Source organism: Canis aureus, chromosome 19 (genome assembly GCF_053574225.1).
Source record: "Canis aureus isolate CA01 chromosome 19, VMU_Caureus_v.1.0, whole genome shotgun sequence".
Classification (NCBI taxonomy): Eukaryota; Metazoa; Chordata; class Mammalia; order Carnivora; family Canidae; genus Canis; species Canis aureus.
Window position 1 is genome coordinate 41,542,521 of NC_135629.1, and position 21,853 is coordinate 41,564,373.

The 21,853-nt window shown below is 44.9% G+C and overlaps 2 protein-coding genes and 1 long non-coding RNA gene across 8 annotated transcripts in view; 2 read left to right on the plus strand and 1 right to left on the minus strand.

Annotated features, from left to right (window-relative positions):
- Positions 1–4,312, plus strand: part of PRKAR2A (protein kinase cAMP-dependent type II regulatory subunit alpha) — a 111,162-nt gene extending 106,850 nt beyond the window's left edge. For both annotated transcript variants that reach the window (XM_077858919.1, XM_077858920.1), the window contains exon 11: positions 337–4,312. In XM_077858919.1, the coding sequence (XP_077715045.1) occupies positions 337–470 (134 nt within the window). In that variant the 3' untranslated portion in view covers positions 471–4,312. The remainder of the gene's footprint in view (positions 1–336) is intronic.
- Positions 4,313–6,217: 1,905 nt separating this feature from the next.
- Positions 6,218–19,282, minus strand: LOC144290084 (uncharacterized). The gene is made up of 4 exons (XR_013357931.1): positions 18,993–19,282; positions 18,623–18,697; positions 10,201–10,339; positions 6,218–9,651 (listed from the first exon to the last, which is right to left on the minus strand). It is a non-coding gene; the product is annotated as an uncharacterized LOC144290084 (long non-coding RNA).
- Positions 19,283–19,370: 88 nt separating this feature from the next.
- Positions 19,371–21,853, plus strand: part of IP6K2 (inositol hexakisphosphate kinase 2) — a 34,355-nt gene continuing 31,872 nt past the window's right edge. Inside the window, exon 1 of one of the 5 annotated variants that reach the window (XM_077858924.1) lies at positions 19,371–19,525. The gene's annotated coding sequence lies outside the window, so the exon portion shown is untranslated. Of the gene's footprint in view, positions 19,566–21,853 lie in introns of all 5 variants that reach the window. The other 4 variants (XM_077858928.1, XM_077858925.1, XM_077858927.1 and 1 more) reach the window with 4 other exon arrangements.

The window sequence follows — 21,853 nt, forward strand, 5'->3', positions numbered from 1 at the left end:
GGGGCCAACTAGAAATGGGTGAATATATCCTTTGAGCAAACATTTCTGAGCACAGTATAGCCTGTGAGAAGAGCAGTAACAGAGGCAGAGAAGTCCAGGGCTCTGTGGGGATCAAGTGAATAGGTGCTACTCAGCTCTGCAAAGTCATAAACAGATGACACAGCCCGGCTATACTCACATAGAAACATCGGTCTTTTTTCCAAGTGCCCAGGATCCCACAGTCTCATTCCCCAAGGTGAATGGGTATATTTAAGAAAAGGTTTGCATGAGGGAAATGACTGAATTACTGGTGTAGAGAATTCATTTTGTCTCATGCCTTTTTTTTTAACAACGCAGTTATGGATGTACAAGCATTTGAGAGGCTTCTGGGGCCCTGCATGGACATCATGAAGAGGAACATCTCCCACTACGAGGAACAGCTAGTGAAGATGTTTGGCTCCAGCATGGATCTGATTGATCCTGGGCAGTAGGTGTACCACACCCCAGAGCCTTCTCAGTGTGACACCAAAACCTTCCGGTCAGCCACAGAACACACACAGAAGACAGACACGACAGAACTGTTCCTGCTATTGCCACCGCCGCTGCCACTGCTACGGCCGTGGGCATTTAGAAAACTTGAAAGTCAGCACTAAAAGATGGGCAGAGGTTCAACCCACACCTCCTCCACTTTGCTTCTGAAAGCCCATTATTAGACCACTTGTAATGATTATTCCAACCCAGTTGTCACATCTTTGGTTCAAAATGGCATGTCTCTCCAACAATTTAAGTGCCTGATACAAAGTCCAAAGTGTAATCATCTTCCTTTCCTCTCTGGCTGCTACTGTTGCTGTTGGAAGTCACCACAGGTCTGCACAAACCTGTGTATAACTGTAGACACCCACCCCTAACCTTTCTCAAGGGAGGAAATATTGTAGCCCTTGATCTTCTCCTTCGTTTGTCCTTTGAGAAAATCCACATTTGTTCACAATTGTAGCCTTTGGTTTTACAGTAGATGGCGGCAGGTAGGCTGGAGGTCTGTGGTCCTGTGGCATTGTCCTGTCTGCTACCAGCTGCACCTGTGACAGCTGTCTCCAAACTCACAGTGATGCTTAGCAAAAGGCTTTGCCTAGGACCCAGCTGGTCAGCACCCCAGCACACACTGATTGGTCATGAGGACCCTGGTTAGAGCAGAAAATTTGGGTTCAGCACATTCTACAGGTAGCAGAGGGCCAGGGAAGGTTTTCTGGGTTGGGGGTTTTGGTTTGTGTTGTTTAGTTTTAGATTTTGTTTTGTTTTACTTAATCTCTGTGCAGTTTGCATGAATGAATTACTGTCCATTTCTAAGGAGCCAGGGTCTGAAGGTGCCATAACTTTATCTGACCCAAATACTTCCCTGGACAACTCCTGCCATCTCGTTTCCAGTTGTCCCTACCAGCTGATAATGGCAGTGTGCCAGGCAAGAGGTTGTACTAAGAAGAGAACCCTTTCCTTTTACTCCAGTGTTGTTACATAGCTTTGCTGTTGAACTATCAATTTTTAAACTCTTTAAAGAAGATGCAGCTATTTTTTTGGAAATTAAAAAAAATTATTTCTGTATTTTGGGAATTCCCATTGGACCTGTTCATGTATGTCAGTTTGTCAACTGACTCAGGCATTCATCCTGAAGATCAGCTCTTTGTTTTTAAAAATCAGAATCATTCACAATGTCATAGAATTACTGCAAAGAACTTTCTAATTAAGGTGTTGTGATATTTGGGGTTCTAACTATTAGCCCCAAAGGAAAGTAACCTAGCTTGTATTTTAAAACTTTTTAACCTTTTAATAATATCAGGTAGAAATTCTGATGAATTATCCTAATTAACTAGATATATTTCAGAATGAATTTTTTCTTCAGAATGACTTAGAATCAGATACTACAGGAGATCCTAAGAGCAGTGTGAATTTTGCATAGAGATGAATTTGAATATTGTAGCCAAGTTTATATTCAATCAAGAGGCCCTTTCCAATATGATTTACTTCTTAAACTTATGTGATTCAATAAATCCCTAAGAGATTACATGCTGAGGTTTGAGTCATTCCTGTTGTAGGATTATGATGGAGCCCACATGGTCCCTTCCGTTGTCCACAGAAGCCAGGCTTTCTGCTTTTAGCATGGACAATGTGGTGGAGAGATTTCCAGAGTGGTGACCCAACCACAACCTTGGTCAAGTCTCCCTTTTCCTTGTGTTCTGTGAAGCGAAAGCAGCAGGACTCTTTTCAGACTGCCCTAGCTAGGTAGTCTGCATTGCAACTCTCAGAATCGTGAAAGGTTATAATAATACCCCAAAACAGGCAGCTAGCACTGGGAAAGCCCATGTGGCTTTTTCCCATGATTTTCCAAGGTTGTTCTTCTCTAAGGTGTTGCTTTATTAGCATCAAATAAATTAAGAAAGCAGATCTTGTACTTTAGCAGATAGGGATCACACCGTTTCTTCCAGAAGCAGCAGGTACATTGAGCTTTAGGAGTGTCACAGAGGCCTAATCTCAGACTATGTGTGGACTCTGTTTAAACACTGAGCAGATGCCCCCTTTGTACCTCCATGCCAGCATTAGTCAGGGCTGGCTGTGAGCTTAGTGCCAGAGTCACTCCTGCAGGCTGCTAGGCATGGGCCTTCTCATCCTGCCTTCTTACACATCCCAGTTCAGTCTTCCCCTTCACAGAAGCCTCTGATGCCCCCAACTCACTGATGGTTACTGTTTTACAGAGTAGAATTCATCTAGATTTGAGTCCTCCTGCTCTAACTACAGACTGACATATGTATGGATCATGAGTCCAGATCCTCACTGCATTCAGGGTCCCTTGGGGGTCCGGCTTGAGGAAGGAAGACTTTAAAGGGACCAGTGTGAGTGAAATAGGACACAGCCATTAGCAAGGTGCCAGAAGTCTGCCAGAGTTTCAGTTCTTTTTGCAGCATGAGGACTCAAAGGTAGCAGGCCCAGTTTGACCGAGGACTCTAGTGTCCACATTATACCAGGCAAGCCCTGCACCAGTTGGTTGGGCTTCAAGGGGAAGAGCGTGTTTGGACAGGGATCCCTTTGTTAATTGTTTTATATTGTTCTCTTCCATGGATTAGAGCTTCATGCCTTCTTCACGGCCTCTTTCCTGGCTCTGCTATTGATTTGGGATGGTAGAGAATATTCCTGAGAACCTCGAGGTTCAACCTACAGTATTTTCCTTCCTTCTAGCCCCAGTTTATCACACCCACTCTCTTCTTTTGGTTGTAGTCTCTGAAGAAAGGGTTCATGTGCCCTGTCCTCTTAGTAGATAGTCTAACATAGAATTGCTATAGATTCTCAGAAGTCAGAGTGCAGCTTTTCTTTGAGCAGTTTAATGAATGAATTCAGCAGCAAAGTGGCAAGAAATGGTTCTCCAGCCAGGAGAAGTCATGTTTCATCCTCTTAATGCCCAGATTCTGTGCTCACAATGGTAGTCAATGAGAGGTGCCACTGGTGCCCAGCAACACCCTGGGCACACAGCATCTCCATGTGAAGTCGCAGTGTAGAAACCAATCTTCTCTCATTTAGAAAAAGTGAAAGAGCATTTTTGCACAGAGAAAAAGGAAAAAGACCCATGAATGTCATCTTTTATCTTTTGTTTTCAGTTGGCTGATGTTTGGAATTTTTGTTCTTGACATACACTTGTAAACCAGTCTTGCCAAGATAAAAGTTGTTTTGGTTTTTCACTACAATTACCTCTTGTTCCTCCTGTCTTGACTGCTGACGTTCCTCAATGATTCTAATGTCTATTTTATGGGAAGCAGCCTTCCCTGTGGGTTTCCTTTTACATACTGCAGGGCTATCTTTATACTTAAAAAAAAAAAAAAAGAAAAAGAAAGAAAGAAAAGAAAAGAAAAAAGAAAAAAAAGGAGAAAACTGTCACTAACCTCATGGGGGATTTGCAGAAAACCATTTAGCCCACCTTAAGCAAAAGGTAGATTTCCTCATTGTTTTCATAAGCTCATTGTAATAAAAGAAATCTAATTCAGCATTATTGTGCTACCTCAAAGGTAAAATGTTTTAAGGTATTTTTTTGGTCCTGAGTTCACATAGTGTTTGAAATGTCTTTCAATTGGAATTGTTTTTTAAATCATTGGGGAGAATCTTATTTTAAACGTTTTACACTTGTATTTTAATCTCAGAAGAATAAGTGATTAGAAAGTGATCAATTCTTGTTCTGTAGTATTGAACATATAATTAAATCATTGTTTGCCATAAACAAGGTCGGGTTTTTTAAAAGGAAACTCTAGGGCTTGGCTTTGCTCTTGGTTAATAAAGGCTGACAAATCATGTCTGACTTTCTGGTGCGGCCTTGTGTTGTTTGTCCTCTCATTTTAGGGTTCCAGGCCATCATAGAACTCATCTGGCAGATACATGGTTGGGACTGGGATATGAGCTCTTGAAAATTAAAGAGGAGGCCTGGCCTATGTATCAGGGTTCTCTAATAAGAACGAATAAGGAGTGTGTGTGTGTGTGTGTGTGTGTGTAAAGAAATTTATTATAAAGAATTGGTTTATGCAAGTATGGAGGTGGGCAGGTCTCATTATCCACAGGATGAGTTGGCAAACTGTAGACCAAGGAGAGCTGATGATTTCATTTCAGTCTGAGTCTGAAGGGTTGAGAACCATGAGAGCTGATAGTGGTCCTTTCAGAGGGTAGCAGACTGGAAACCCAGGAAGAGCCAATGCTCCAGTTTGAAGCAGTCAGGCAGGAAAATTCTCTTACTTGAGAAAGAGTCCCTTTGTTCTTTCTGGGCCTTCAACTGATTAGATGAGGCCCACCCACATTGGGGAGGGCAATATGCATTATTTACTCAATCTACTGATTTAAGTGTTGATGTCATCTGAAAACACCCTTACAGAAACTCCCAGAACAGTGGTTGGCCAAATATCTGGGCACTCCGTGGCCCAGTCAAGTTGATGCATAAAATTAACTATCATAGGGGCACCTGGGTAACTCAATCACTTAGGCCTCTGACTCTTGATCCCAGCCTAGGTCTTGATCTCAGGGTCGTGAGTTCAAGCCCCATGTTGGGCTCCACACTGGGTGTAAAGCCTACTTAAAAATAAAAAAATTAGGGGATTCCTGAGTGGCTCAGCAGTTTAGCACCTGCCTTCGGCCCAGGGCATGATCCTGGAGACCCGGGATCGAGTCCCGCATCGGGTTCCTGCATGGGGCCTGCTTCTCCCTCTGCCTGTGTCTCTGCCCCTCTGCCTCTCTGTCTCTCTCTCTCTGGGTCTCTCAAATAAATAAATAAATAAATAAATAAATAAATAAATAAAAATAATAAAAAAATTTCAGCGGTGCCTGGGTGGTTCAGTCAGGTAAGCATCTGACTCTTGATTTTGGCTCAGGTCGTGATCTCAGGGTCATATGATTCAGTCCCATACTGGGCTCCATGCTGGCTGTGGAGCCTGCTTAGGATTTTCTCTCCCTCTCCCTCTGCCCCTTCCCCATACACCCTGTATGCATATACCCTGTCTCTAAAATAAATAAATAAAATCTTTAAAAATAAATGAACTTAATCTTTTTTTTTAGTTTTTAACAATTCTGAAAAGTTAACTATCACATCGTGGTATTTGAGTTGTTGGGGATGGCATGGAAGGGCATTGAATATATCCCTTGTCAGGAAAGATAAACTCACCAATGAAGCCCAGCAAAAAACATTTCTTGTCTGACAATATTACTTCTACCATTTCCTTCTCAGTAACATGGCTGTAACGAGAACTAGCAATGATTCTGTGATAACCCAGTATACCTACAATTTCTTTCCAACTGACCAAAAGAAGCTGTTCTACAACAAAATCATGTTCCAGTTTGATCTTGCCTTGACCTGACAGTACAAAAGGGTCAAGTGGCAGGTAAACATACGAAATATCCCCACGGAGCTCAAGAAGCTGGGAGTTGAGCTGTCCAAAAGCCAAATTGGCCTTGTTTCAAGGCTTCAAAAATGAAATATGGCTTGCCTTTTGTGGTTTTAGTGGTGGTATTGTTATGAACAGTTAAGAAGTGCCAGGACAACAATAAGATCATATTGTCCACAGTCTCAGCCTTGAAGAGGTCCTCACGTGAGGATTTTGCTTTCTTGTATGTTCGAACATAAGCTCTAAATTTGCCCTGTCAAAGGTACCTGAATAAATCTTCAGTGATCTTAGTGCATCCATTTTGTAACAACAATTAAAACAGTTTACTTACACTGTGATTAAGGAATCTGTGTTTGTTTCACAAGGCATCAAGTATGAATTTGGCTTCCTTTACCCATCCTCTCTGTAGACAAATGCCCCGTCATATCATGGCACAGATACTGTTACCTGATTATTTGGGGATATGCAGATAGAATGCAGGGTGTTGACCAAGAACATACTGAATAATCACTTGTGAATTTATTTTTTTATTTTTTATTTTTATAAATCTTTTTTTTTAAGATTTTTATTTATTCATGAGAGACACACAGAGAGAGGCAGAGACATAGGCAGAGGAAGAAGCAGGCTCCCCTTAGGGAGTCCAATGTGGGACTCCATCCCTGAACTCCAGGCTCACTCCCTGAGCCGAAAGCAGAGCTTAACCCCTGAGCCATCCAGGCATCCCTCACTTGTGAATTTAGAGGAGTATTATCTAGGTTCTGAATTAGAATGTCAGAAATTAGGTCTGACTCCACTTATTCATTGATTGAGCAAATTTTGATGACCTGCCGTGGACATTCCTGACACTGTGTTTAAACCCCAGGAGGGATGCCTGGGTGGCTCAGCAGTTGAATGGCTGCTTTCAGCCCCAGGGCGTGATCCTGGAGTCCCGGGGTCTAGTCCCGCGTCAGGCTCCCTGCATGGAGCCTGCTTCTCCCTCTGCCTGTGTCTCTGCCTCTCTCTCTGTGTCTGTTATGAATAAATAAATAAAATCTTAAAAAATAAATAAACCCCAGGAATTGGGTGTCTGGGTGGCTTAGTTAAGTGTCTGCCTTCACTCAGGTCATGATCCCAGGGTTCCAGGACCCAGTCCCGCATTGGGCTCCCTGCTCAGTGGGGAGTCTGCTCCTCCCTCTTCCTCTACCCCTACCTCCTACTCATGCTCTCTTTCTCTCACACTCTCAAATAAATCAGTAAGATCTTTAAATAAATAAACCCCAGGAATTCTCAAGAATGATAGGTCTAGGCAGCCCAGGTGGCTCAGCGGTTTAGCACTGCCTTCAGCCCAGGGCATGATCCTGGAGTCCCAGGATCAAGTTCCACGTCAGGCTTCCTGCATGGAGCCTGCTTCTCCCTCCGCCTGTGTCTCTGTGTGTCTCTCATGAATAAATAAATAAAATCTTAAAAAAATTGGCTCCTCTGTAAAAAAAGAATGATAGGTCTGCCAGGGCATCCTGGACCTTTCTTCCATCGATGATGGAGCTTATCCTCCATGTTTCTGGACTCATAGACAGCAGCCCCAGTTTCTTATTTCATGGATGATCATGCTCCCAATGCCTTATCGTTGCCCTTGGTCATGCTGCTCTTCTTTAAGGGCTGCTGCTGCCTCTTCATATAAAGTGAGTGGTTTGGACACACAGCATGCATTGTCCCTCACTGCTCTAGCCTGCATCACACAATTCTGGTTACACAGCATCTGAGACACCATTAAAGGAGAAAGACTAGATGTGAGATTTGGAGGAGACTCCCTCCAAATAAGGACTTCGCAGAAATTGTCACCTTCATCCTACTCTTGTAAACATCATGATGAAACTTGGCCAGAGATGACTTTTGGGCCTAGGTTGCATTTTGTGATGTCATAAGCTAAAAATCAAACTTTTCTGAAAGAGGGTCTCTTCTGTATGACATTTCTATCCCTTTCTCTGGCTTTTTCCCAACCAGAAGCCTTGATCCTATGAGCACTTCTTTCTCTTCTATAAAACCAGTTAACTGGCTTGTCTTTAAGTCCATAAAGTCAAGCAGTGCCCAGCCCATTTGCAGACTAGAGAGCAGAAAGCTGTCCAGGATGGAATGTGAAGCCCAAGGAGCCACCCCAGACACTAGGAAAGCCAGCAGGACCTGACCCCACTAATCATTCCATCCTGACAGGCAGAAGAATGGGCATTGGGCAGTCAGGTCTTGGGGAACACAGTTGAAATAGTACTAGCCAAATCTCCATGGCCTTCTTGGCCATCGGCCCACCACTTCCTCCCTCTGCAGAATTGTATTGAGTTAAGGGTCAAAAGTCACTGTGTGTGCTGCTGAAAGCCAGGATCCAACAATCTCCTTCCTGACCAGGTCCTCCAGCCCCCAGAATGAGGAGGCAGGGGTGTGCAGTTGTTTTTTTATACTAAACTGGTAAAAAGGAAGAGCTAAAGTCTAGACCCACCAGATAAGCAAACCAGCACTTTCCAGCATAACATCCAAGCATAGTTAAACTGGACATTTCCATTTTGAAAATGAAAGGCCTAGGCATGAAGGCTTACCCGCAGCACACTCTCCCATGCATGCCGCAAGCCCAGCCTGGGTAGCTGGAGGAGTAGGAGACCTGAAGCTGAGGCTTGGATCTGCAGGACAGGGCAGAGAACTTTGGGGCAAGCAAGCTGGAATAGCACAGGAGCCACTTGGATTCTTGGCATCCTATCCTAGAGCCCCATGCCCAGAATAAGAAATGAGGCCTCACACAGGCTCCTATGACCCCAGACAAGGGACTGTTCCCCCAGACAGCTGCAGCCCTGGCAGCTCTGGAAGCCAGAGTGCTTTCCTAGCCAGGACAGAGCTGGGCAACAGAAAGCATGGGACCCTCAGGTCCCCACTTCAGGGCTCTGCCACTACCTCAGAACTCAAGATGGTTCCATGGGACTGGCAGCTCTGGGCTGAGGCTGGTGAGGCGAGAATGAGTTGGAGACCCTCCAGTACTTTGGCTTGCTCCTCTGTAAAGAAGGAAACAGGCTTATGGGAGGGCATCCACTCTGCTGCCCATTGCTTTGCCCACATGCATTGGCCCAGTGGAATTCCAGGCTGGCCCTTCACCTGCAGGGGGCGGGCCAAGGCCCAACCACAGAAGGAGGCTGGGGTCAGTGGCTGCTAGGGTCTCTCCCGTAGTGCTCACTTTAAGCTGGGCATCTCTGGCTCACAGCAAAAGCAGACCCCACTCTCTGACAGAAAACTGGCCTCACAACTGAAAACCTATGTGAGTTATTCTCATACCTGATAAATGGATAAAGCTAGTTTTATATTCCAGGAGGCTAGCTTTGCACCTGGAAATTAGTGTGGGGCTAGGTTTGCAAAGTGCAGGCAAAGGTACACAAAGAGTGGGGCTTGTTGAGACCAGGGAGGCTTCCAGCACAATGGGAATTACTCAGTGTCCTGGGCTCTGATTGTGGTGTGTGTCCAGGGCAATGTGCTGAGAGCTGCCTCCACCCCGGCCCTGAGGGATCCTTTTCTTGGTGTTTTTCCTGCCTTTTGTTCTGTAAAAGCAACAACAACAAAAGTCAGGAATGACTTGCAGCCAGCCCCTCCCCATGTGGCCCACTTCCCAGAGCTATGGATACAGGGGAGGGGGTAGAGATGTGGGGGACCAGAGTCCTGCCTGTACCTTGGGAACATCATGTTCTGGACTGGACTGAGAACTGCGCATCCAATCCTTAGGATCCATAGGCCCCAGGGGGTGGAGTTGAGCAAGAATGGCCAGCTTGATTTAAGAAACAGGCAGGGAAGAGGTTTCTGATAGCTAACTGTCCCCAGGGCAGGACTACCATTGCACTCCCTCCTGACCCTACCCCTGGCCCTGACCCTGGTAAAGAGGAGCCCTTCCTTCCTTGATCCTAAGCCAAGGCTTCGTGGGAGGAACCAAGTGATTCCCCAACTGGGATCTTCAGCACAGAAAGGCTGCATCCACCTCCTGGTCCAACTCTCACTCCCTCCGCTTTTGGACAACCTCTTTCACCCTGGCTGATCCCTGGCTACTTATATCCCTGAGGAGAGGTCCCTGCTCAGCACCTACTGCCACCCTTTATCTCCAGGCCCCTTGCAATACTCACTGCCTGGCCCTTGGCCCATCCTCTACTCTTTTGTGCCTCTGTCCCCCTCAGCCATGGGCTCACCTCATTATTAGAGAAAACAGAGACATGGGCTAGAAGCCCTAGGCTCCTCCTCTGCTCCCCATGTCCCCATTTAGATCCTGCCCCACTTCTCCTTCCATGGCAAGAACCTTGAGACTTCCCTATAGTCACCTCCTCACCTCATCTTCTGGCTACAGCTCACCACCACCTCGGTCCTTGGAGCCAGCTGAAGTCACCATGGTGGATTCTTCTCTCCTGCTTCAGGACCACCTTCTCAGGAACATCTAGTTCTCCTGATTTTCTTCTCAGCTCTGTCAGCTTTAGCCCAAACTACAGTTAAATGTTGGGGTGTCCCAGGACTCCACTCCACTCCCACCCTGGGAGATTGTCAGAAGCAGTGTGGCCTTGGGTTCCCTCCACGCCACTCACTCTAGATTTATACCTCCATCTGGGACAGTGCGCTGAGCTGACTGTCCAGTGGTCTGGGTTGGGATTCCTCTCCCATCTCTTCACTCCACCCACTGGGCACCTTCTACAAGTTTGCTTTGGTTTTTTTATTATTATTTAAATTTTTTTTAATTTAAGATTTTATTTATTTATTCATGAGAGACACACAGAGAGAGGCAGAGACACAGGCAGAGGGAGAAGCAGGCTCCATGCAGGGAGCCCGACGTGAGACTCGATCCTGAGTCTCCAGGATCACGCCCTGGGCTGAAGGCGGCGCTAAACCGCTGAGCCACCAGAGCTGCCCTAAAATTTTTTTTGAAGTGTGGACTATAACGTATATAGGAAGGTGCCTAAAACAAAGACATTCTGCTTAATGATTTCTCACAGGCCAAACATTCATAAAACAGAGCCCAGGTGAAGGACATCATTGGTGATCTATAGTGGGTGCCTCTGTGGCTCTCCAGTCATTCTTCCCGGCTCTGTCCCAAGTTCTAAGGTAAGGTGGTCATTACCTTAATTTTCTTGATCCTTACCACCTAAACATACCTCTCTGAAAAACTACTTTCTTGGGGCACCTGCCTGGCTCAGTTGGTGGAACATGTGACTTTTGATCCCCATGTCAGGAGTTGAAGCCCCAGGTGTAGAGCTTACTTAAAAACAACAACAACGGGATCCCTGGGTGGCGCAGCAGTTTGGCGCCTGCCTTTGGCCCAGGGCGCGATCCTGGAGACCCGGGATCGAGTCCCACGTCAGGCTCCCGGTGCATAGAGCCTGCTTCTCCCTCTGCCTGTGTCTCTGCCTCATTCTCTCTCTCTCTCTGTGACTATCACAAATAAATAAAAAAAAAAATTAAAAAAATAAAAACAACAACAATAAATAGATAGATACACTTTCTTCATACAGAGATATAATAAACACCTATAATTAAAGTCATAAGGGAGAACCTATCCTAACTGCTGGGTTTTAGCACAGTCTTTATCTTTTCCTCTTTTGTTTACCCCCGGCTCTATCTTCTATCACCATCACTCTCTGGAAACCCATGTTTACAAGATACATATTCTCTGAGGCGCCTGTGTGGCTCAGTAGGTTAAGTGTCTGATTCTTGGTTTCAGCCAGGTCATGTCCCAGGGTCTTGGGATCAAGCCCCTGGTCGGGCTCTGTACTCAGCAGGGAGTCTGCTTGAGATTTTCTCCCTCTCCTTCCCCCTCTGCTCTCTCTCAAATAAATAAATTAAATATATTTGACTCCTCAAAAACGTAATACCCTGCTGTTGATTAGAAACCTTACTAATAACATAGACAGTCAATTAACATGTTTTGTATGATATATGTATTATATACTGTATTCTTACCAAAAGTAGGAAAGAAAATAAGAGAAAATACATACTGTACTGTATTTATGGAAAAATATGCAAATAAGTGGAGTTCAAACCTGTGAGTGTCAAGTGTATATTTACGCAGAATGGTTTGTCTTTATTGCATACATGAGATCATTTTGTACACACTTTTCTGCATCTTTCCTTTCTCACTCATCTCAACTTCTTGCAAGTTCTCAACTTATTCTAGTTCCTCCTTTTTTTAAAGATTTTATTTATTTATTCATGATATATATATATATATATATATAGAAAGAGAGAGAGAGAGAGAGAGGCAGAGACACAAGCAGAGGGAGAAGCAGGCTCCATGCAGGGAGCCTGACGTGGAACTCAAACCTGGGTCTCCAGGATCACACCCTGGGCTGAAGGCAGCGCTAAACTGCTGAGCCACCTGGGCTGCCTAGTTCCTTCTTTTTGATAGTAACATAAAACCTGTCCCCAAACTTTATGATACTCCTCCCACAAAAGGTGGAGTCTAATTTCCCTCTTCTTGAACCTACATCCTGGTTTTAGTGACTTTGCTTTTAAAGAATTGAATGAGACAGAAATGACAGTGTGACTTCTGAGTCTAGGTTAGAAAGGCAATACAGCTTCCACCTGCCTTCCTCACTCTTGGGTCAGTCATCCTTGGAACCTAGCCACCGTGTTGTGAGGAAGCCCAGGGCACACGGAGGCCAATGTGGGTGTTCCAGCCTCAGCTCAAGCCTGAGCTGATAGCCACCATCAAACATGCTTCAAGTGAGGGATCTTCTGATGATTTCAGCCCCAGCTTTCAAGCTGCCCAGACTGGGATGTAGCAAAGAACAGTCGCCACTGAATCTTGCTTAAATGGCAGGTTTGTGAGCAAAATAAATGTTTTTAGCCACTATTAGGTAGTTTTTTACACAGCATAGTAGCCAGAACAGTGTAGAGGTACCAAAATGTCTCTAATCATGATCTTATGGATGGGCCATCACTTTGCATTTTTTTCCCACTACACATAATGTAGGAATAAATGTCCCTAACCATATAGCTTACATCTCAATGGTTTTATTTCTTTTTTTTTTTTTTAAGATTTTATTTATTTATTCATGAGAGACACAGAGAGAGGAAGAGACACAGACAGAGGGGTTAGCAGGCTCCCTGTAAGAGTCTGATGTAAGACTCAATCCCAGGACCCCAGGATCACAACCTGAGCCAAAGGCAGTTAGTTGTTCAACCACTGAGCCACCCAGGTGCCCTCATTAGTGCTTTTATTTCTGTAAGTGAGAATCCAAAGTTTAGGATTATAGAGCCCAAAAGTGTATGCATTTTTATTCTACTGGAGTTTGCCAAACTGCTTTCCAAAAAGGCTGTAACCAGTCACCTTTGTCAAGAACGTTTGGATGAATCCTTTTCCTTACATACTGGAAAGAAGAGTTGGTGCAACCCTTTTTAATTTTTGCTAGTCTACTAAATATAAAGTGACAACTCATTTTTCTTTTTTAAAAAATTAATAGTGTTTTTTAAAAAGAGTGACCTTAGGTTCATAGCAAAAATGAGGGAAAGTACAGAGAGTTCCCATATCCCCCCTCCCTGGCCCAAGACACAGCTTCCCTCCCCATCAGCATCCCCTATCAGTGTGGTATATTTGTTACAATCAATGAACCAATGTTGACCCATTAGCAACCAAAGTCCAGAGTTTACATAGAGTTCATTCTTTTTGTTGTACATTCTATGGGTTTTGACAAATGTATAATGAAATGTATCCACCATTATAGTATTATACAGAAGGGTTTCACTGCACTAAAAAATCCCGTGTTCCACCTATTCATCTCTCTCTCTCCTTCAAATCCCTGGCAACCACTGATCTTTTTATTCTCTCCATAGTTTTGTCATTGTTACATTTTTACTCTGACTCACATTCCTTGCCTTCTGATGAAGGGGACCATTTTTTTCATGTTTTGAGGTTCTGTTGGTTGCCTCACAGTCCTTTATCTCCTTCGTCTTTGCTAATAAATCCAGACTTTATCCAGTGGCAAGTGTCCAGTCTCAAGTGATGAATGAATCCTGACCCCATTCCCTGACCTCTCAGACTCCTAGTGTGATTTCCTATAGGAAATTTCCCACCAAGTACAATTCCTATACCTTTCATAATAAATTATTCCTAAGTATTTTATAGTTCTGTTATTGTTAATTGAATATTTTTCTCAACTTTATTGATTTCTAGGGGCTTATTTATAGCAAATTAAAAAAAATTTTTTTAAGTAGGCTCCATGCCCAGTGCAGAGCCTGATGAGGAGCTCGATCTCATGACCCTGAGATCACGACCTGAACTGAAATTAAGAGTTGGATGCTTGGGCAGCCGGGGTGGCTCAGCAGTTTAGCGCCGCCTTCAGTCCTGGGTGTGATCCTGGAGACCCGGGATCCAGTCCCATGAAGGGCTCCCTGCAGGGAGCCTGCTTCTCCCTCTGCCTGTGTCTCTGCCTCTTTGTCTCTCTCCTCTCTGTGTATTCTCATAAATAAGTAAAATCTTAAAAAAAAAAAAAAAAAAGTTGGATGCTTAACCAACTGTGCCATTCAGGCGCCCCTGTAGTGAATCTTCAATATATTTTTCTTGTATTTATCACCTTAACAGTTTCTCTTATTAACTGTAGTTTTCAAGGGGTGCCTGGGTGGTTCAGTAGCCTAAGTGTCTGCCTTTGGCTTGGGTCATGATCTCAGGGTCCTGGGGTTGGGCCCCCTTCAGACTCTATGCTTGGAGGAGTGTTTTTTCCTCTCCCCTGCCCCTACTCATGCTCTCTCTTGCTATCTCTCTCTCTCTCAAATAAATAAATAAAATCTTAAAAAAAATAATTGTAGTTTTCAAGAAAGCCCTTTGGATTTTCTAGATTTCCAATCATGACATTAACTAAAAAGATTGTGCAATCTCTGTCTTTTCAATATTTATAACATTGTATTTTCTTTATTTGCTAGAACTCTAAAGCATTGTGTAATGATAATAGTGTTAATACCAATCCTGTCTAGTTTCCGATTTAAAAAAAAGTAGTTTTAGTATCTGGTGTATGTTATGGTTATGAATATTTTACCTTTTATATTTTTTTCATAAACTGTGCCTTTGTTAAATAATGTGCCTCTCTATTTTTCTCAATGCATATCACCTTAAATCTTACCTTCTCTGGTGTCATGTAGCTATTCCTGCTATCTTCTACTTTGTGCAGGCCTAATCTTTCTTTCTGCCAACTCCTTTATTTTCAATCTTTTCTTGTGGTTTCAAGTATCTTTATTATAACCAGTATAGGTCTGGTTTTTGTTTTTCTAACCCAGTCTCTGTCTTTAATGGGGGGATCCAGTGTATCCTTAATTAGTTATTTAGTGTGACAAAGATGTTTGCTCATTCCATAATTCCTTTATGTTTGTTATTTTATACTTTGTGATTTTATCTTTTTATTCAATTGAACTACATGAAATTACCAACTACATGCTGCTTTCCTCTTTTCTCTCTTTAAAGCTGTCATTCATTTTATTTTTTCCCTTCGTAATTTGGAAATTCTACTACTTTTTTCCATTCCATTAATGGCTACCTTCCCCCTCCAGGCATGAGGACTGACCCTTCACTAGGTATAGATAACAGATAATTTACCTATGTTATGGGGGACAGTTTAAAGCTAGTTGGGGGCAGCCCCGGTGGCGCAGCAGTTTAGCGCCGCCTGCAGCCCAGGGCGTGATCCTGGAGACCCTGGATTGAGTCCCACGTCAGGGTCTCTGTATGATGCCTGCTTCTCCCTCTGCCTGTGTCTCTGCCTCTCTCTCTCCCCCTCTCTGTCTCTATGAATAAATAAATAAAATCTTTAAAAAATAAAAAAAAAATAAAGCTAGTTGGCCCTTCCTCCTTGGTAGGTAACTTGTTCTATCTATCTGGAGTTTGTACAATGTTCTCTTTCTCATTGGAGGTTAAGCATTTACTACTTAAGAATTTACTATTGTCTTTCCCTTCCATACTGCCTGGGAAAGAGGTCAGTACCTCCCATCTACAGGCACAGCTTTTTCTTCATGTCAGAGAAGTTTTCTACTGTAATTCACTTGGTTCATGCCTCTATTTCATCCATCCCTGTTTCTCCTTCTGGAACTCCTATTTGCACAACAGGATTCCTGGATTTGGCCTCCAGATCTCCAGTTTTTCCTTCATGCCTTTGAGCTTTCCATTTAGCTCTGAATGATTTCTTCCATTAGACCCAAGCACCTTCTTCATATTCCTCCAATATACCAAACTTGTTCTGTCCTTGGGGTTTTTGTCCTTGCTATGCTTCCTTCCAGGACTGACTTTTCTTAGATCTTTCCCTGCTCAGCCCAAAAGTGGGCTGATGTAAGCTCAGATTTAGGTTCATGTTAGCTCAGATGTCCCCTTCTCAGATTTTACCTTTTCTGCTGCCTTGGATGTAAGCACCATACTCTGCATATCACTTTGGTTCCCTTTCTCCATTATTCACACTGCTCATAATTAAGAGGTTTTAAACAATATTTTATTTATTTATTTAAGAGAGAGTGAGAGAGAGCACAAGCAGCAGGGTGGGGGGTGGGGGAGGTGGAGGCAGAGGAAGAGGGAGAAGCAGACTCCCTACTGAGCAGGGAGCCTGACACAGGGCTTGATCCCAGGACCCTAAGATCATGACCGGAGTTGAAAGCAGATGCTTAACTGACTGAGTTACCCACTTGCCCCTTAAGCTGTTTTTTTGTTCTGTTTTGTTGTGTTTTACTGTTGTATTCATCCTTTATTTCCCCATACTCCTCACTATGGGGCAAGGATTCTGTAACAATCATTCAAATTCTTGCTGTGTCCATTCTTGCTATGTACCCAGTGTCAGGCACAGGTCAGCACTTATGGAAGAAATCTAAGAGTGAACTAATGTCTTCCCCAGGGAAACCCTGCCGTGTCCAGCCTCAACCCCACACACAAGATTATTGGAATGGGAGAGTGAGTGGGCAGAGGAAGGTGGGAAAGTGCTTGCCTGTGAAGACTTGAATAACGGTGCCTGTTGGGCCCTTTTTTATTCTGTGGCTATAGCAGGGAACAGGAGCAGAAGCTGGGTTGGGCTTCCTAGCAATCCTGATGGGTATGGGGCCTTTGGGCCTGACCCAGGAATAGCCTTGATCGGGGATACTCTCATTCTGCTCCAACCTTCTGCTGCCCCATTGAAATTTTTTTCCATACCACTTATCACTTAAAATCCCATGGCATCTATCTTATTCAAGTCAGCCAACAAGTATTTCTGGAGCTTACTTGGTATTTGAGGTGCTCAGGCTATATCCGTGACTAAAACAGAGAGATTCTCACCTCACAGGGCTCTTATTCTAGTGGAGAAAGCCAGGCAATGCCATATAAGGATAATAAATGCCTCCATAGGGCACCTGGGTGGTTCAGTGATTGAGCAACTGCCTTTGGCTCAGGTAGTGATCCAGGGGTCCTGGGATCGAGTCCCACATCGGGCTCCCCACAGAGAGCCTGCTTCTCCCTCTGCCTATGCCTCTGCCTCTCTATCTCTGTGTCTCATGAATAAATAAATAAAATCTTAAAAAAAATAAATGCCTCCATAACAAAGGTAACTGCTATGGAAAAAAGTAGAGCAGGGAAAAGGGATAAAAGTGATCCCATGTGCTGGTTGAAAGGTGCAAGCTGCAGTCTGAAATGAAGGGCTTTGAGGGTATTAGGGGACAGTCCTGGGAAAATTTATGGAAAGTGCATTCAAGGTATGGAAACCAGAGCCCAGCCCCTGGGATAGGAGAGTGCATGAGGTGTGATATATAAGCAACTTTGGGCTGCTGAGCAGTGGGGCTGGAGATAAAGAAAGGAGATGCAGTCAGAGAGGTAATGGGGAATCATAAGGTTCCTGCGAGCTTTGAGTTTTTCTTGGGGAGGGGTTACTGCAGGGTTCTGAGCAGGGCAGGAGCGATTCTGATTTATGTATTCACAGGCTAATGTGTAGAGAATGCACTAAAGGTGGCAAGGGCAGCAGCAGGAGATTGGAAGTTGACTGTGACATTGCCCTAGGGAGACAGTGGTGGCTTGGACTGGGTGGAAGCTATGGACCTGGCAAGAAGTGCTCTCATTCCGTGTAGATGATGCAGTGAAAGGAATAGGACTTCTTTTTAAAATTTTTTTATTTATTATTTTATGCATGACAGAGAGAGAGAGAGAGAGAGAGAGAGAGAGAGAGAAGCAGGCGTGGGACTCAATCCCAGGTCTCCAGGATCACATCCCGGGCTGAAGGCAGTGCTAAACTGCTGGGCCACTGGGGCTGCCCAGGAATAGGACTTCTTAAATGTAAGTGGGAAAGTAGTCAAGAGGTGTTTAGTCTGAGCAGTAGAAAAGACTAAGCAGCCATCCCTTTGAGCTGGGGGAGGAGAAGTAGAGTGCATTTGGAGGACGAGCCAGAGCTAGGGTGGCACAAAGTGAGTTTGAGATGCCAAGCGGAAGTCAGTACAGATGCCTAGTTTACAGCTGGGCATTGAGTCTGGCACTCAGGTAGGATCTGGACTGGACATACACCTTTGGGAGTGATGGATGTGTAGGTGGAATTTGAAGCCACGAACCTGGATAAGTTATGAGAGAAATAATATAGATAGAGAGAGGAAGCAAAGAGGAGGAACCAGTGAGGTGAGAAGAAAGCATGAGGAGCCCTGAAACACACAGGAGAGGAGAGGCCAGCTGGTCACAGGAAGTCTTTCCTGCCCATTCCCGTAAAAGCAGACCCCATATATATTTTTTTAAACTGTTTTTGTTCACTGCTATATTTCCAGCACAGAAAGTGGGTCTCAAATACCTGTTGAGTGAATAAGCATATGCATGTGTCCACACCTCTGCCACCCCCAGTGCTCATGCAGCAACGTGGGCCTCCCTTACAGAGAGAACAGAGATCAGGTAGGAGGCTCTGCCCACTTCAGTACCACCTCCCTCCTCCCTCGAGTTTCCCAGCCACACTGACATCCACTCAGGTGGGAGCCCTTCTGGCCAACCCATAGGACCCAAGGCAAATGCGCTTCAGACAAGCCCTGCAGTGTGGAGGTTGGTATGACCTAGGGTGGGCACGGGGTCATCCACCAGTCCCCAGAGGACCCTACAGCCATTCCTGCGTCCACCCCTCTCTATCTAGTCATCTATCCACCTGTGCATATAACCATTCCTTTACTCACCGTCTACAGTCCCTCTTTTGTCCATCTTTCCATCCATCCACATCTAGTCCTCTGTCCATCCATCTGCTAGGGTGACGAAATTCCCAGTTTGCTGCAGACTGTCTCAATGTTAACCTTGAAAAGTCCACACTCCGGGAACCCCACCCCGGACTCTGGAAAAATGGGACTAGTGGTTGAGCCATGCGTTCACCCAGGGATCCCTCATTGCACCCACAAACCCAAAGCCCATCTGTTCACCCAACCACCCACCTAACCTGCCTGGCCATCCTGCCCCTTGGAAGGCCAGCGAGGCCCGCAGCATCTCTGGCCCCGCCCCGTGCCCCGCCCCTCCCGGAAGCCGCTGCCTGGATCCCGGCGCCCTAGCAACAGCGCTTTTCGCGCTGCCCAGTCCGCGAGCCGGGCTCCCGGGGCGAGCCAATAGCGAGGGGGCTCCGGGAGCGAGGCGCGGGGGGCGGGGCTCGACGCGGCCGCCGCCATCTTGATGGGAGAGAAACAATAGGACGGAAGCGCCGCGGGACGGGCTGAGGCCGCAGGTAATCCCCGCCTTGTGCAGCCTGTGGCTCTGCCGCCCAGGTACATTTGGGAGAGGGGGTCTCCAGGCCGTTCGCAGGCGCGGTCTCTGGTCATGAGGGGTGTCCCCGTGTTATTTGGGGTGGGGCTCTCTCGCGGTCCTGGGGGCGGGGAGATGTCCCTGAGTCTTCTTGGGGCCGGATATCCCCCGGTCATTTGAGAAAGGCATTATTTCCTCAGGTTACTGGGGGCGGGGATGGGGTGGGTGGAGAATATCGTCCCGGATTTTGAGGGGCAGAATCTTCTCTGGTCATCGAGGGGGTCTCCCGGGTGTTTTGGCGGCGCAGGATCTCTCTGGGAAGGTTTCCTCCAGGTCTTCGTGGGGGAAAGATCTGTGTCATTGCTTCCCATGGGCCCCCGGGTTACTGCGGGGGGGTTCTCCTCGAGTCTTTGAGTGGAGGAGCCAGCCCACCGCCTCAGGTGCTGCCTACCTGGGGCTGGCAGATGTGCAGCCATTTTGAGCGTTGAATGCCAGTTGGGCCTGTCAGCGGGTCGCTGGTGAGGAAATCTGCACATCATCTTCTCCAAAAAAGTCCTAAAATGGATCACAGGATGTCTTCTCTAATAGTGGTAAGCTTCACCGCGGGTGGAGCTTTCATTTCTTTCTCTTTTGCTTCAAGACTGCTTTTGCCTCCTATCTAATGATTTGTATCCTTCGGTTTCCTACGTCCAGAAAGCTGCACTTGCAGAAAAAAAGAGCCCTCAAGTGTTGTGAAAACAGAATGTAGAAAACAGTCAAGCCTAGTGCTCTTAAATCCCAGGGAAATAGAACTAGTTACAGCTTGGAATGAAACATTTTGGTAGTTAAAGGTACATAAAACAAGAATAAAGTCTTTGGAAAGAATAGTTGTCGAAACTTTTGAAAAGCGGTAACGAAAATGTTGCAGTTCACCAGTTTTGTGATTTTTTTTTTAATAAAGCAGCATGATTACAGTAATTTTGATGAATTCTAGTATTTAAAATGTTTGCAGTATTTGCATTTTAAGCAGGGTTACATTTTAAGCAAACTCAGGTGCTTATTTACATGTGTTGCTGCTGTGAGTTTTGTATAATTGCATCCTGTAGCCTGGTGTTAAGTTTTTAAAAAGAAGTTTCAGGGGGGTGGTGTTATTCTTTTAACTTAAGCCACCATCAGAATTAGAAGCTGGTGAAATGGATACTTTATCATATTTGACGTAAAAAGCCAGTTGATCTTAGTAACTTTTCAGTTGAACTGTTCACTCTTATTCCAACTGATTTATTTGCTTTGTGACTTTAGACTAGAATTCACAGGAATTGTTAGAAATCAAGTACATAAGAACCAGCACCAGAGTTGATAGAATTGTAAAAACCACTTTTGCAGATGGAATAGAGTTCTTTTGTGCTTTGGGGCTTCGCAGATGGCAGACCAGTACACCATATACCATCCCTGTGTCTGTCATAGCAGTGGAATGTGGAAGGAAGGAGCAACTGCTGACTGATGAACCTTAGCCAGGCTCCCTTGCAGAGAGGTGCCAGAGCCTTCTGTAAGCACTGGAGATGTCACTGGTATCTAGGCAACAGGGTTGAGCCTGAGCCTCCAAGGCCAGCTTGCTGAGGTGAAAATTTTCCATTGTTTAGTTCATAAAGAGGATGCTCTGGGGAAGAATTTTCCTTTTAAGTGGTTATTTTACCTAGTGAGTAATCGCCCTAACAAATTGAACATGTTTTTGTACAGTGGAAGGTAAGCAGATGATTTCTCTTGTGTGATTACATTTTAAAGCATGTTTTTGTTTTTTAAATAATTATATTTTTGCCTGTGTGAATACTGAGTAATAAAAGTAACAAGTAGTATTATATTTTGCAATATATTCTGGTAACAAAATAAAAAGTCCTTTTCCCCCCCAAAATTGGATTTGCAATCCACCTCAGAGTTTGAAGGAAAAGACAGTCTCTTAAACTGGTGAACAGTTGGTTTAGGTCTGTCATCCATCACCAGTTGGAGTTACAAACTCTTAGTTGATCTTGTTTCATCTCACTGCCTGTCTCCCCCATCTTAAAAACAAAACCTGAATCTTTTTAGGTGGCATAGTCCCAGGATGTAGTTTTTCCATCAGTATTTCATTGCGTATCTCTAAGAGATAAGAAGCTGCCCAGGGTATCTACAATACCATTATTCTGCCTAAAAACCAATGATGAGGGACGCCTGGGTGGCTCAGCAGTTGAACATCTGCCTGTGGCTCAGGGCATGATGCTGGGGTCCCAGAATTGAGTCCTACATCCAGCTTCCCTCGGGAAGCTTGCTCTTTCTTCCTCTGCACGTCTCTGCCTCC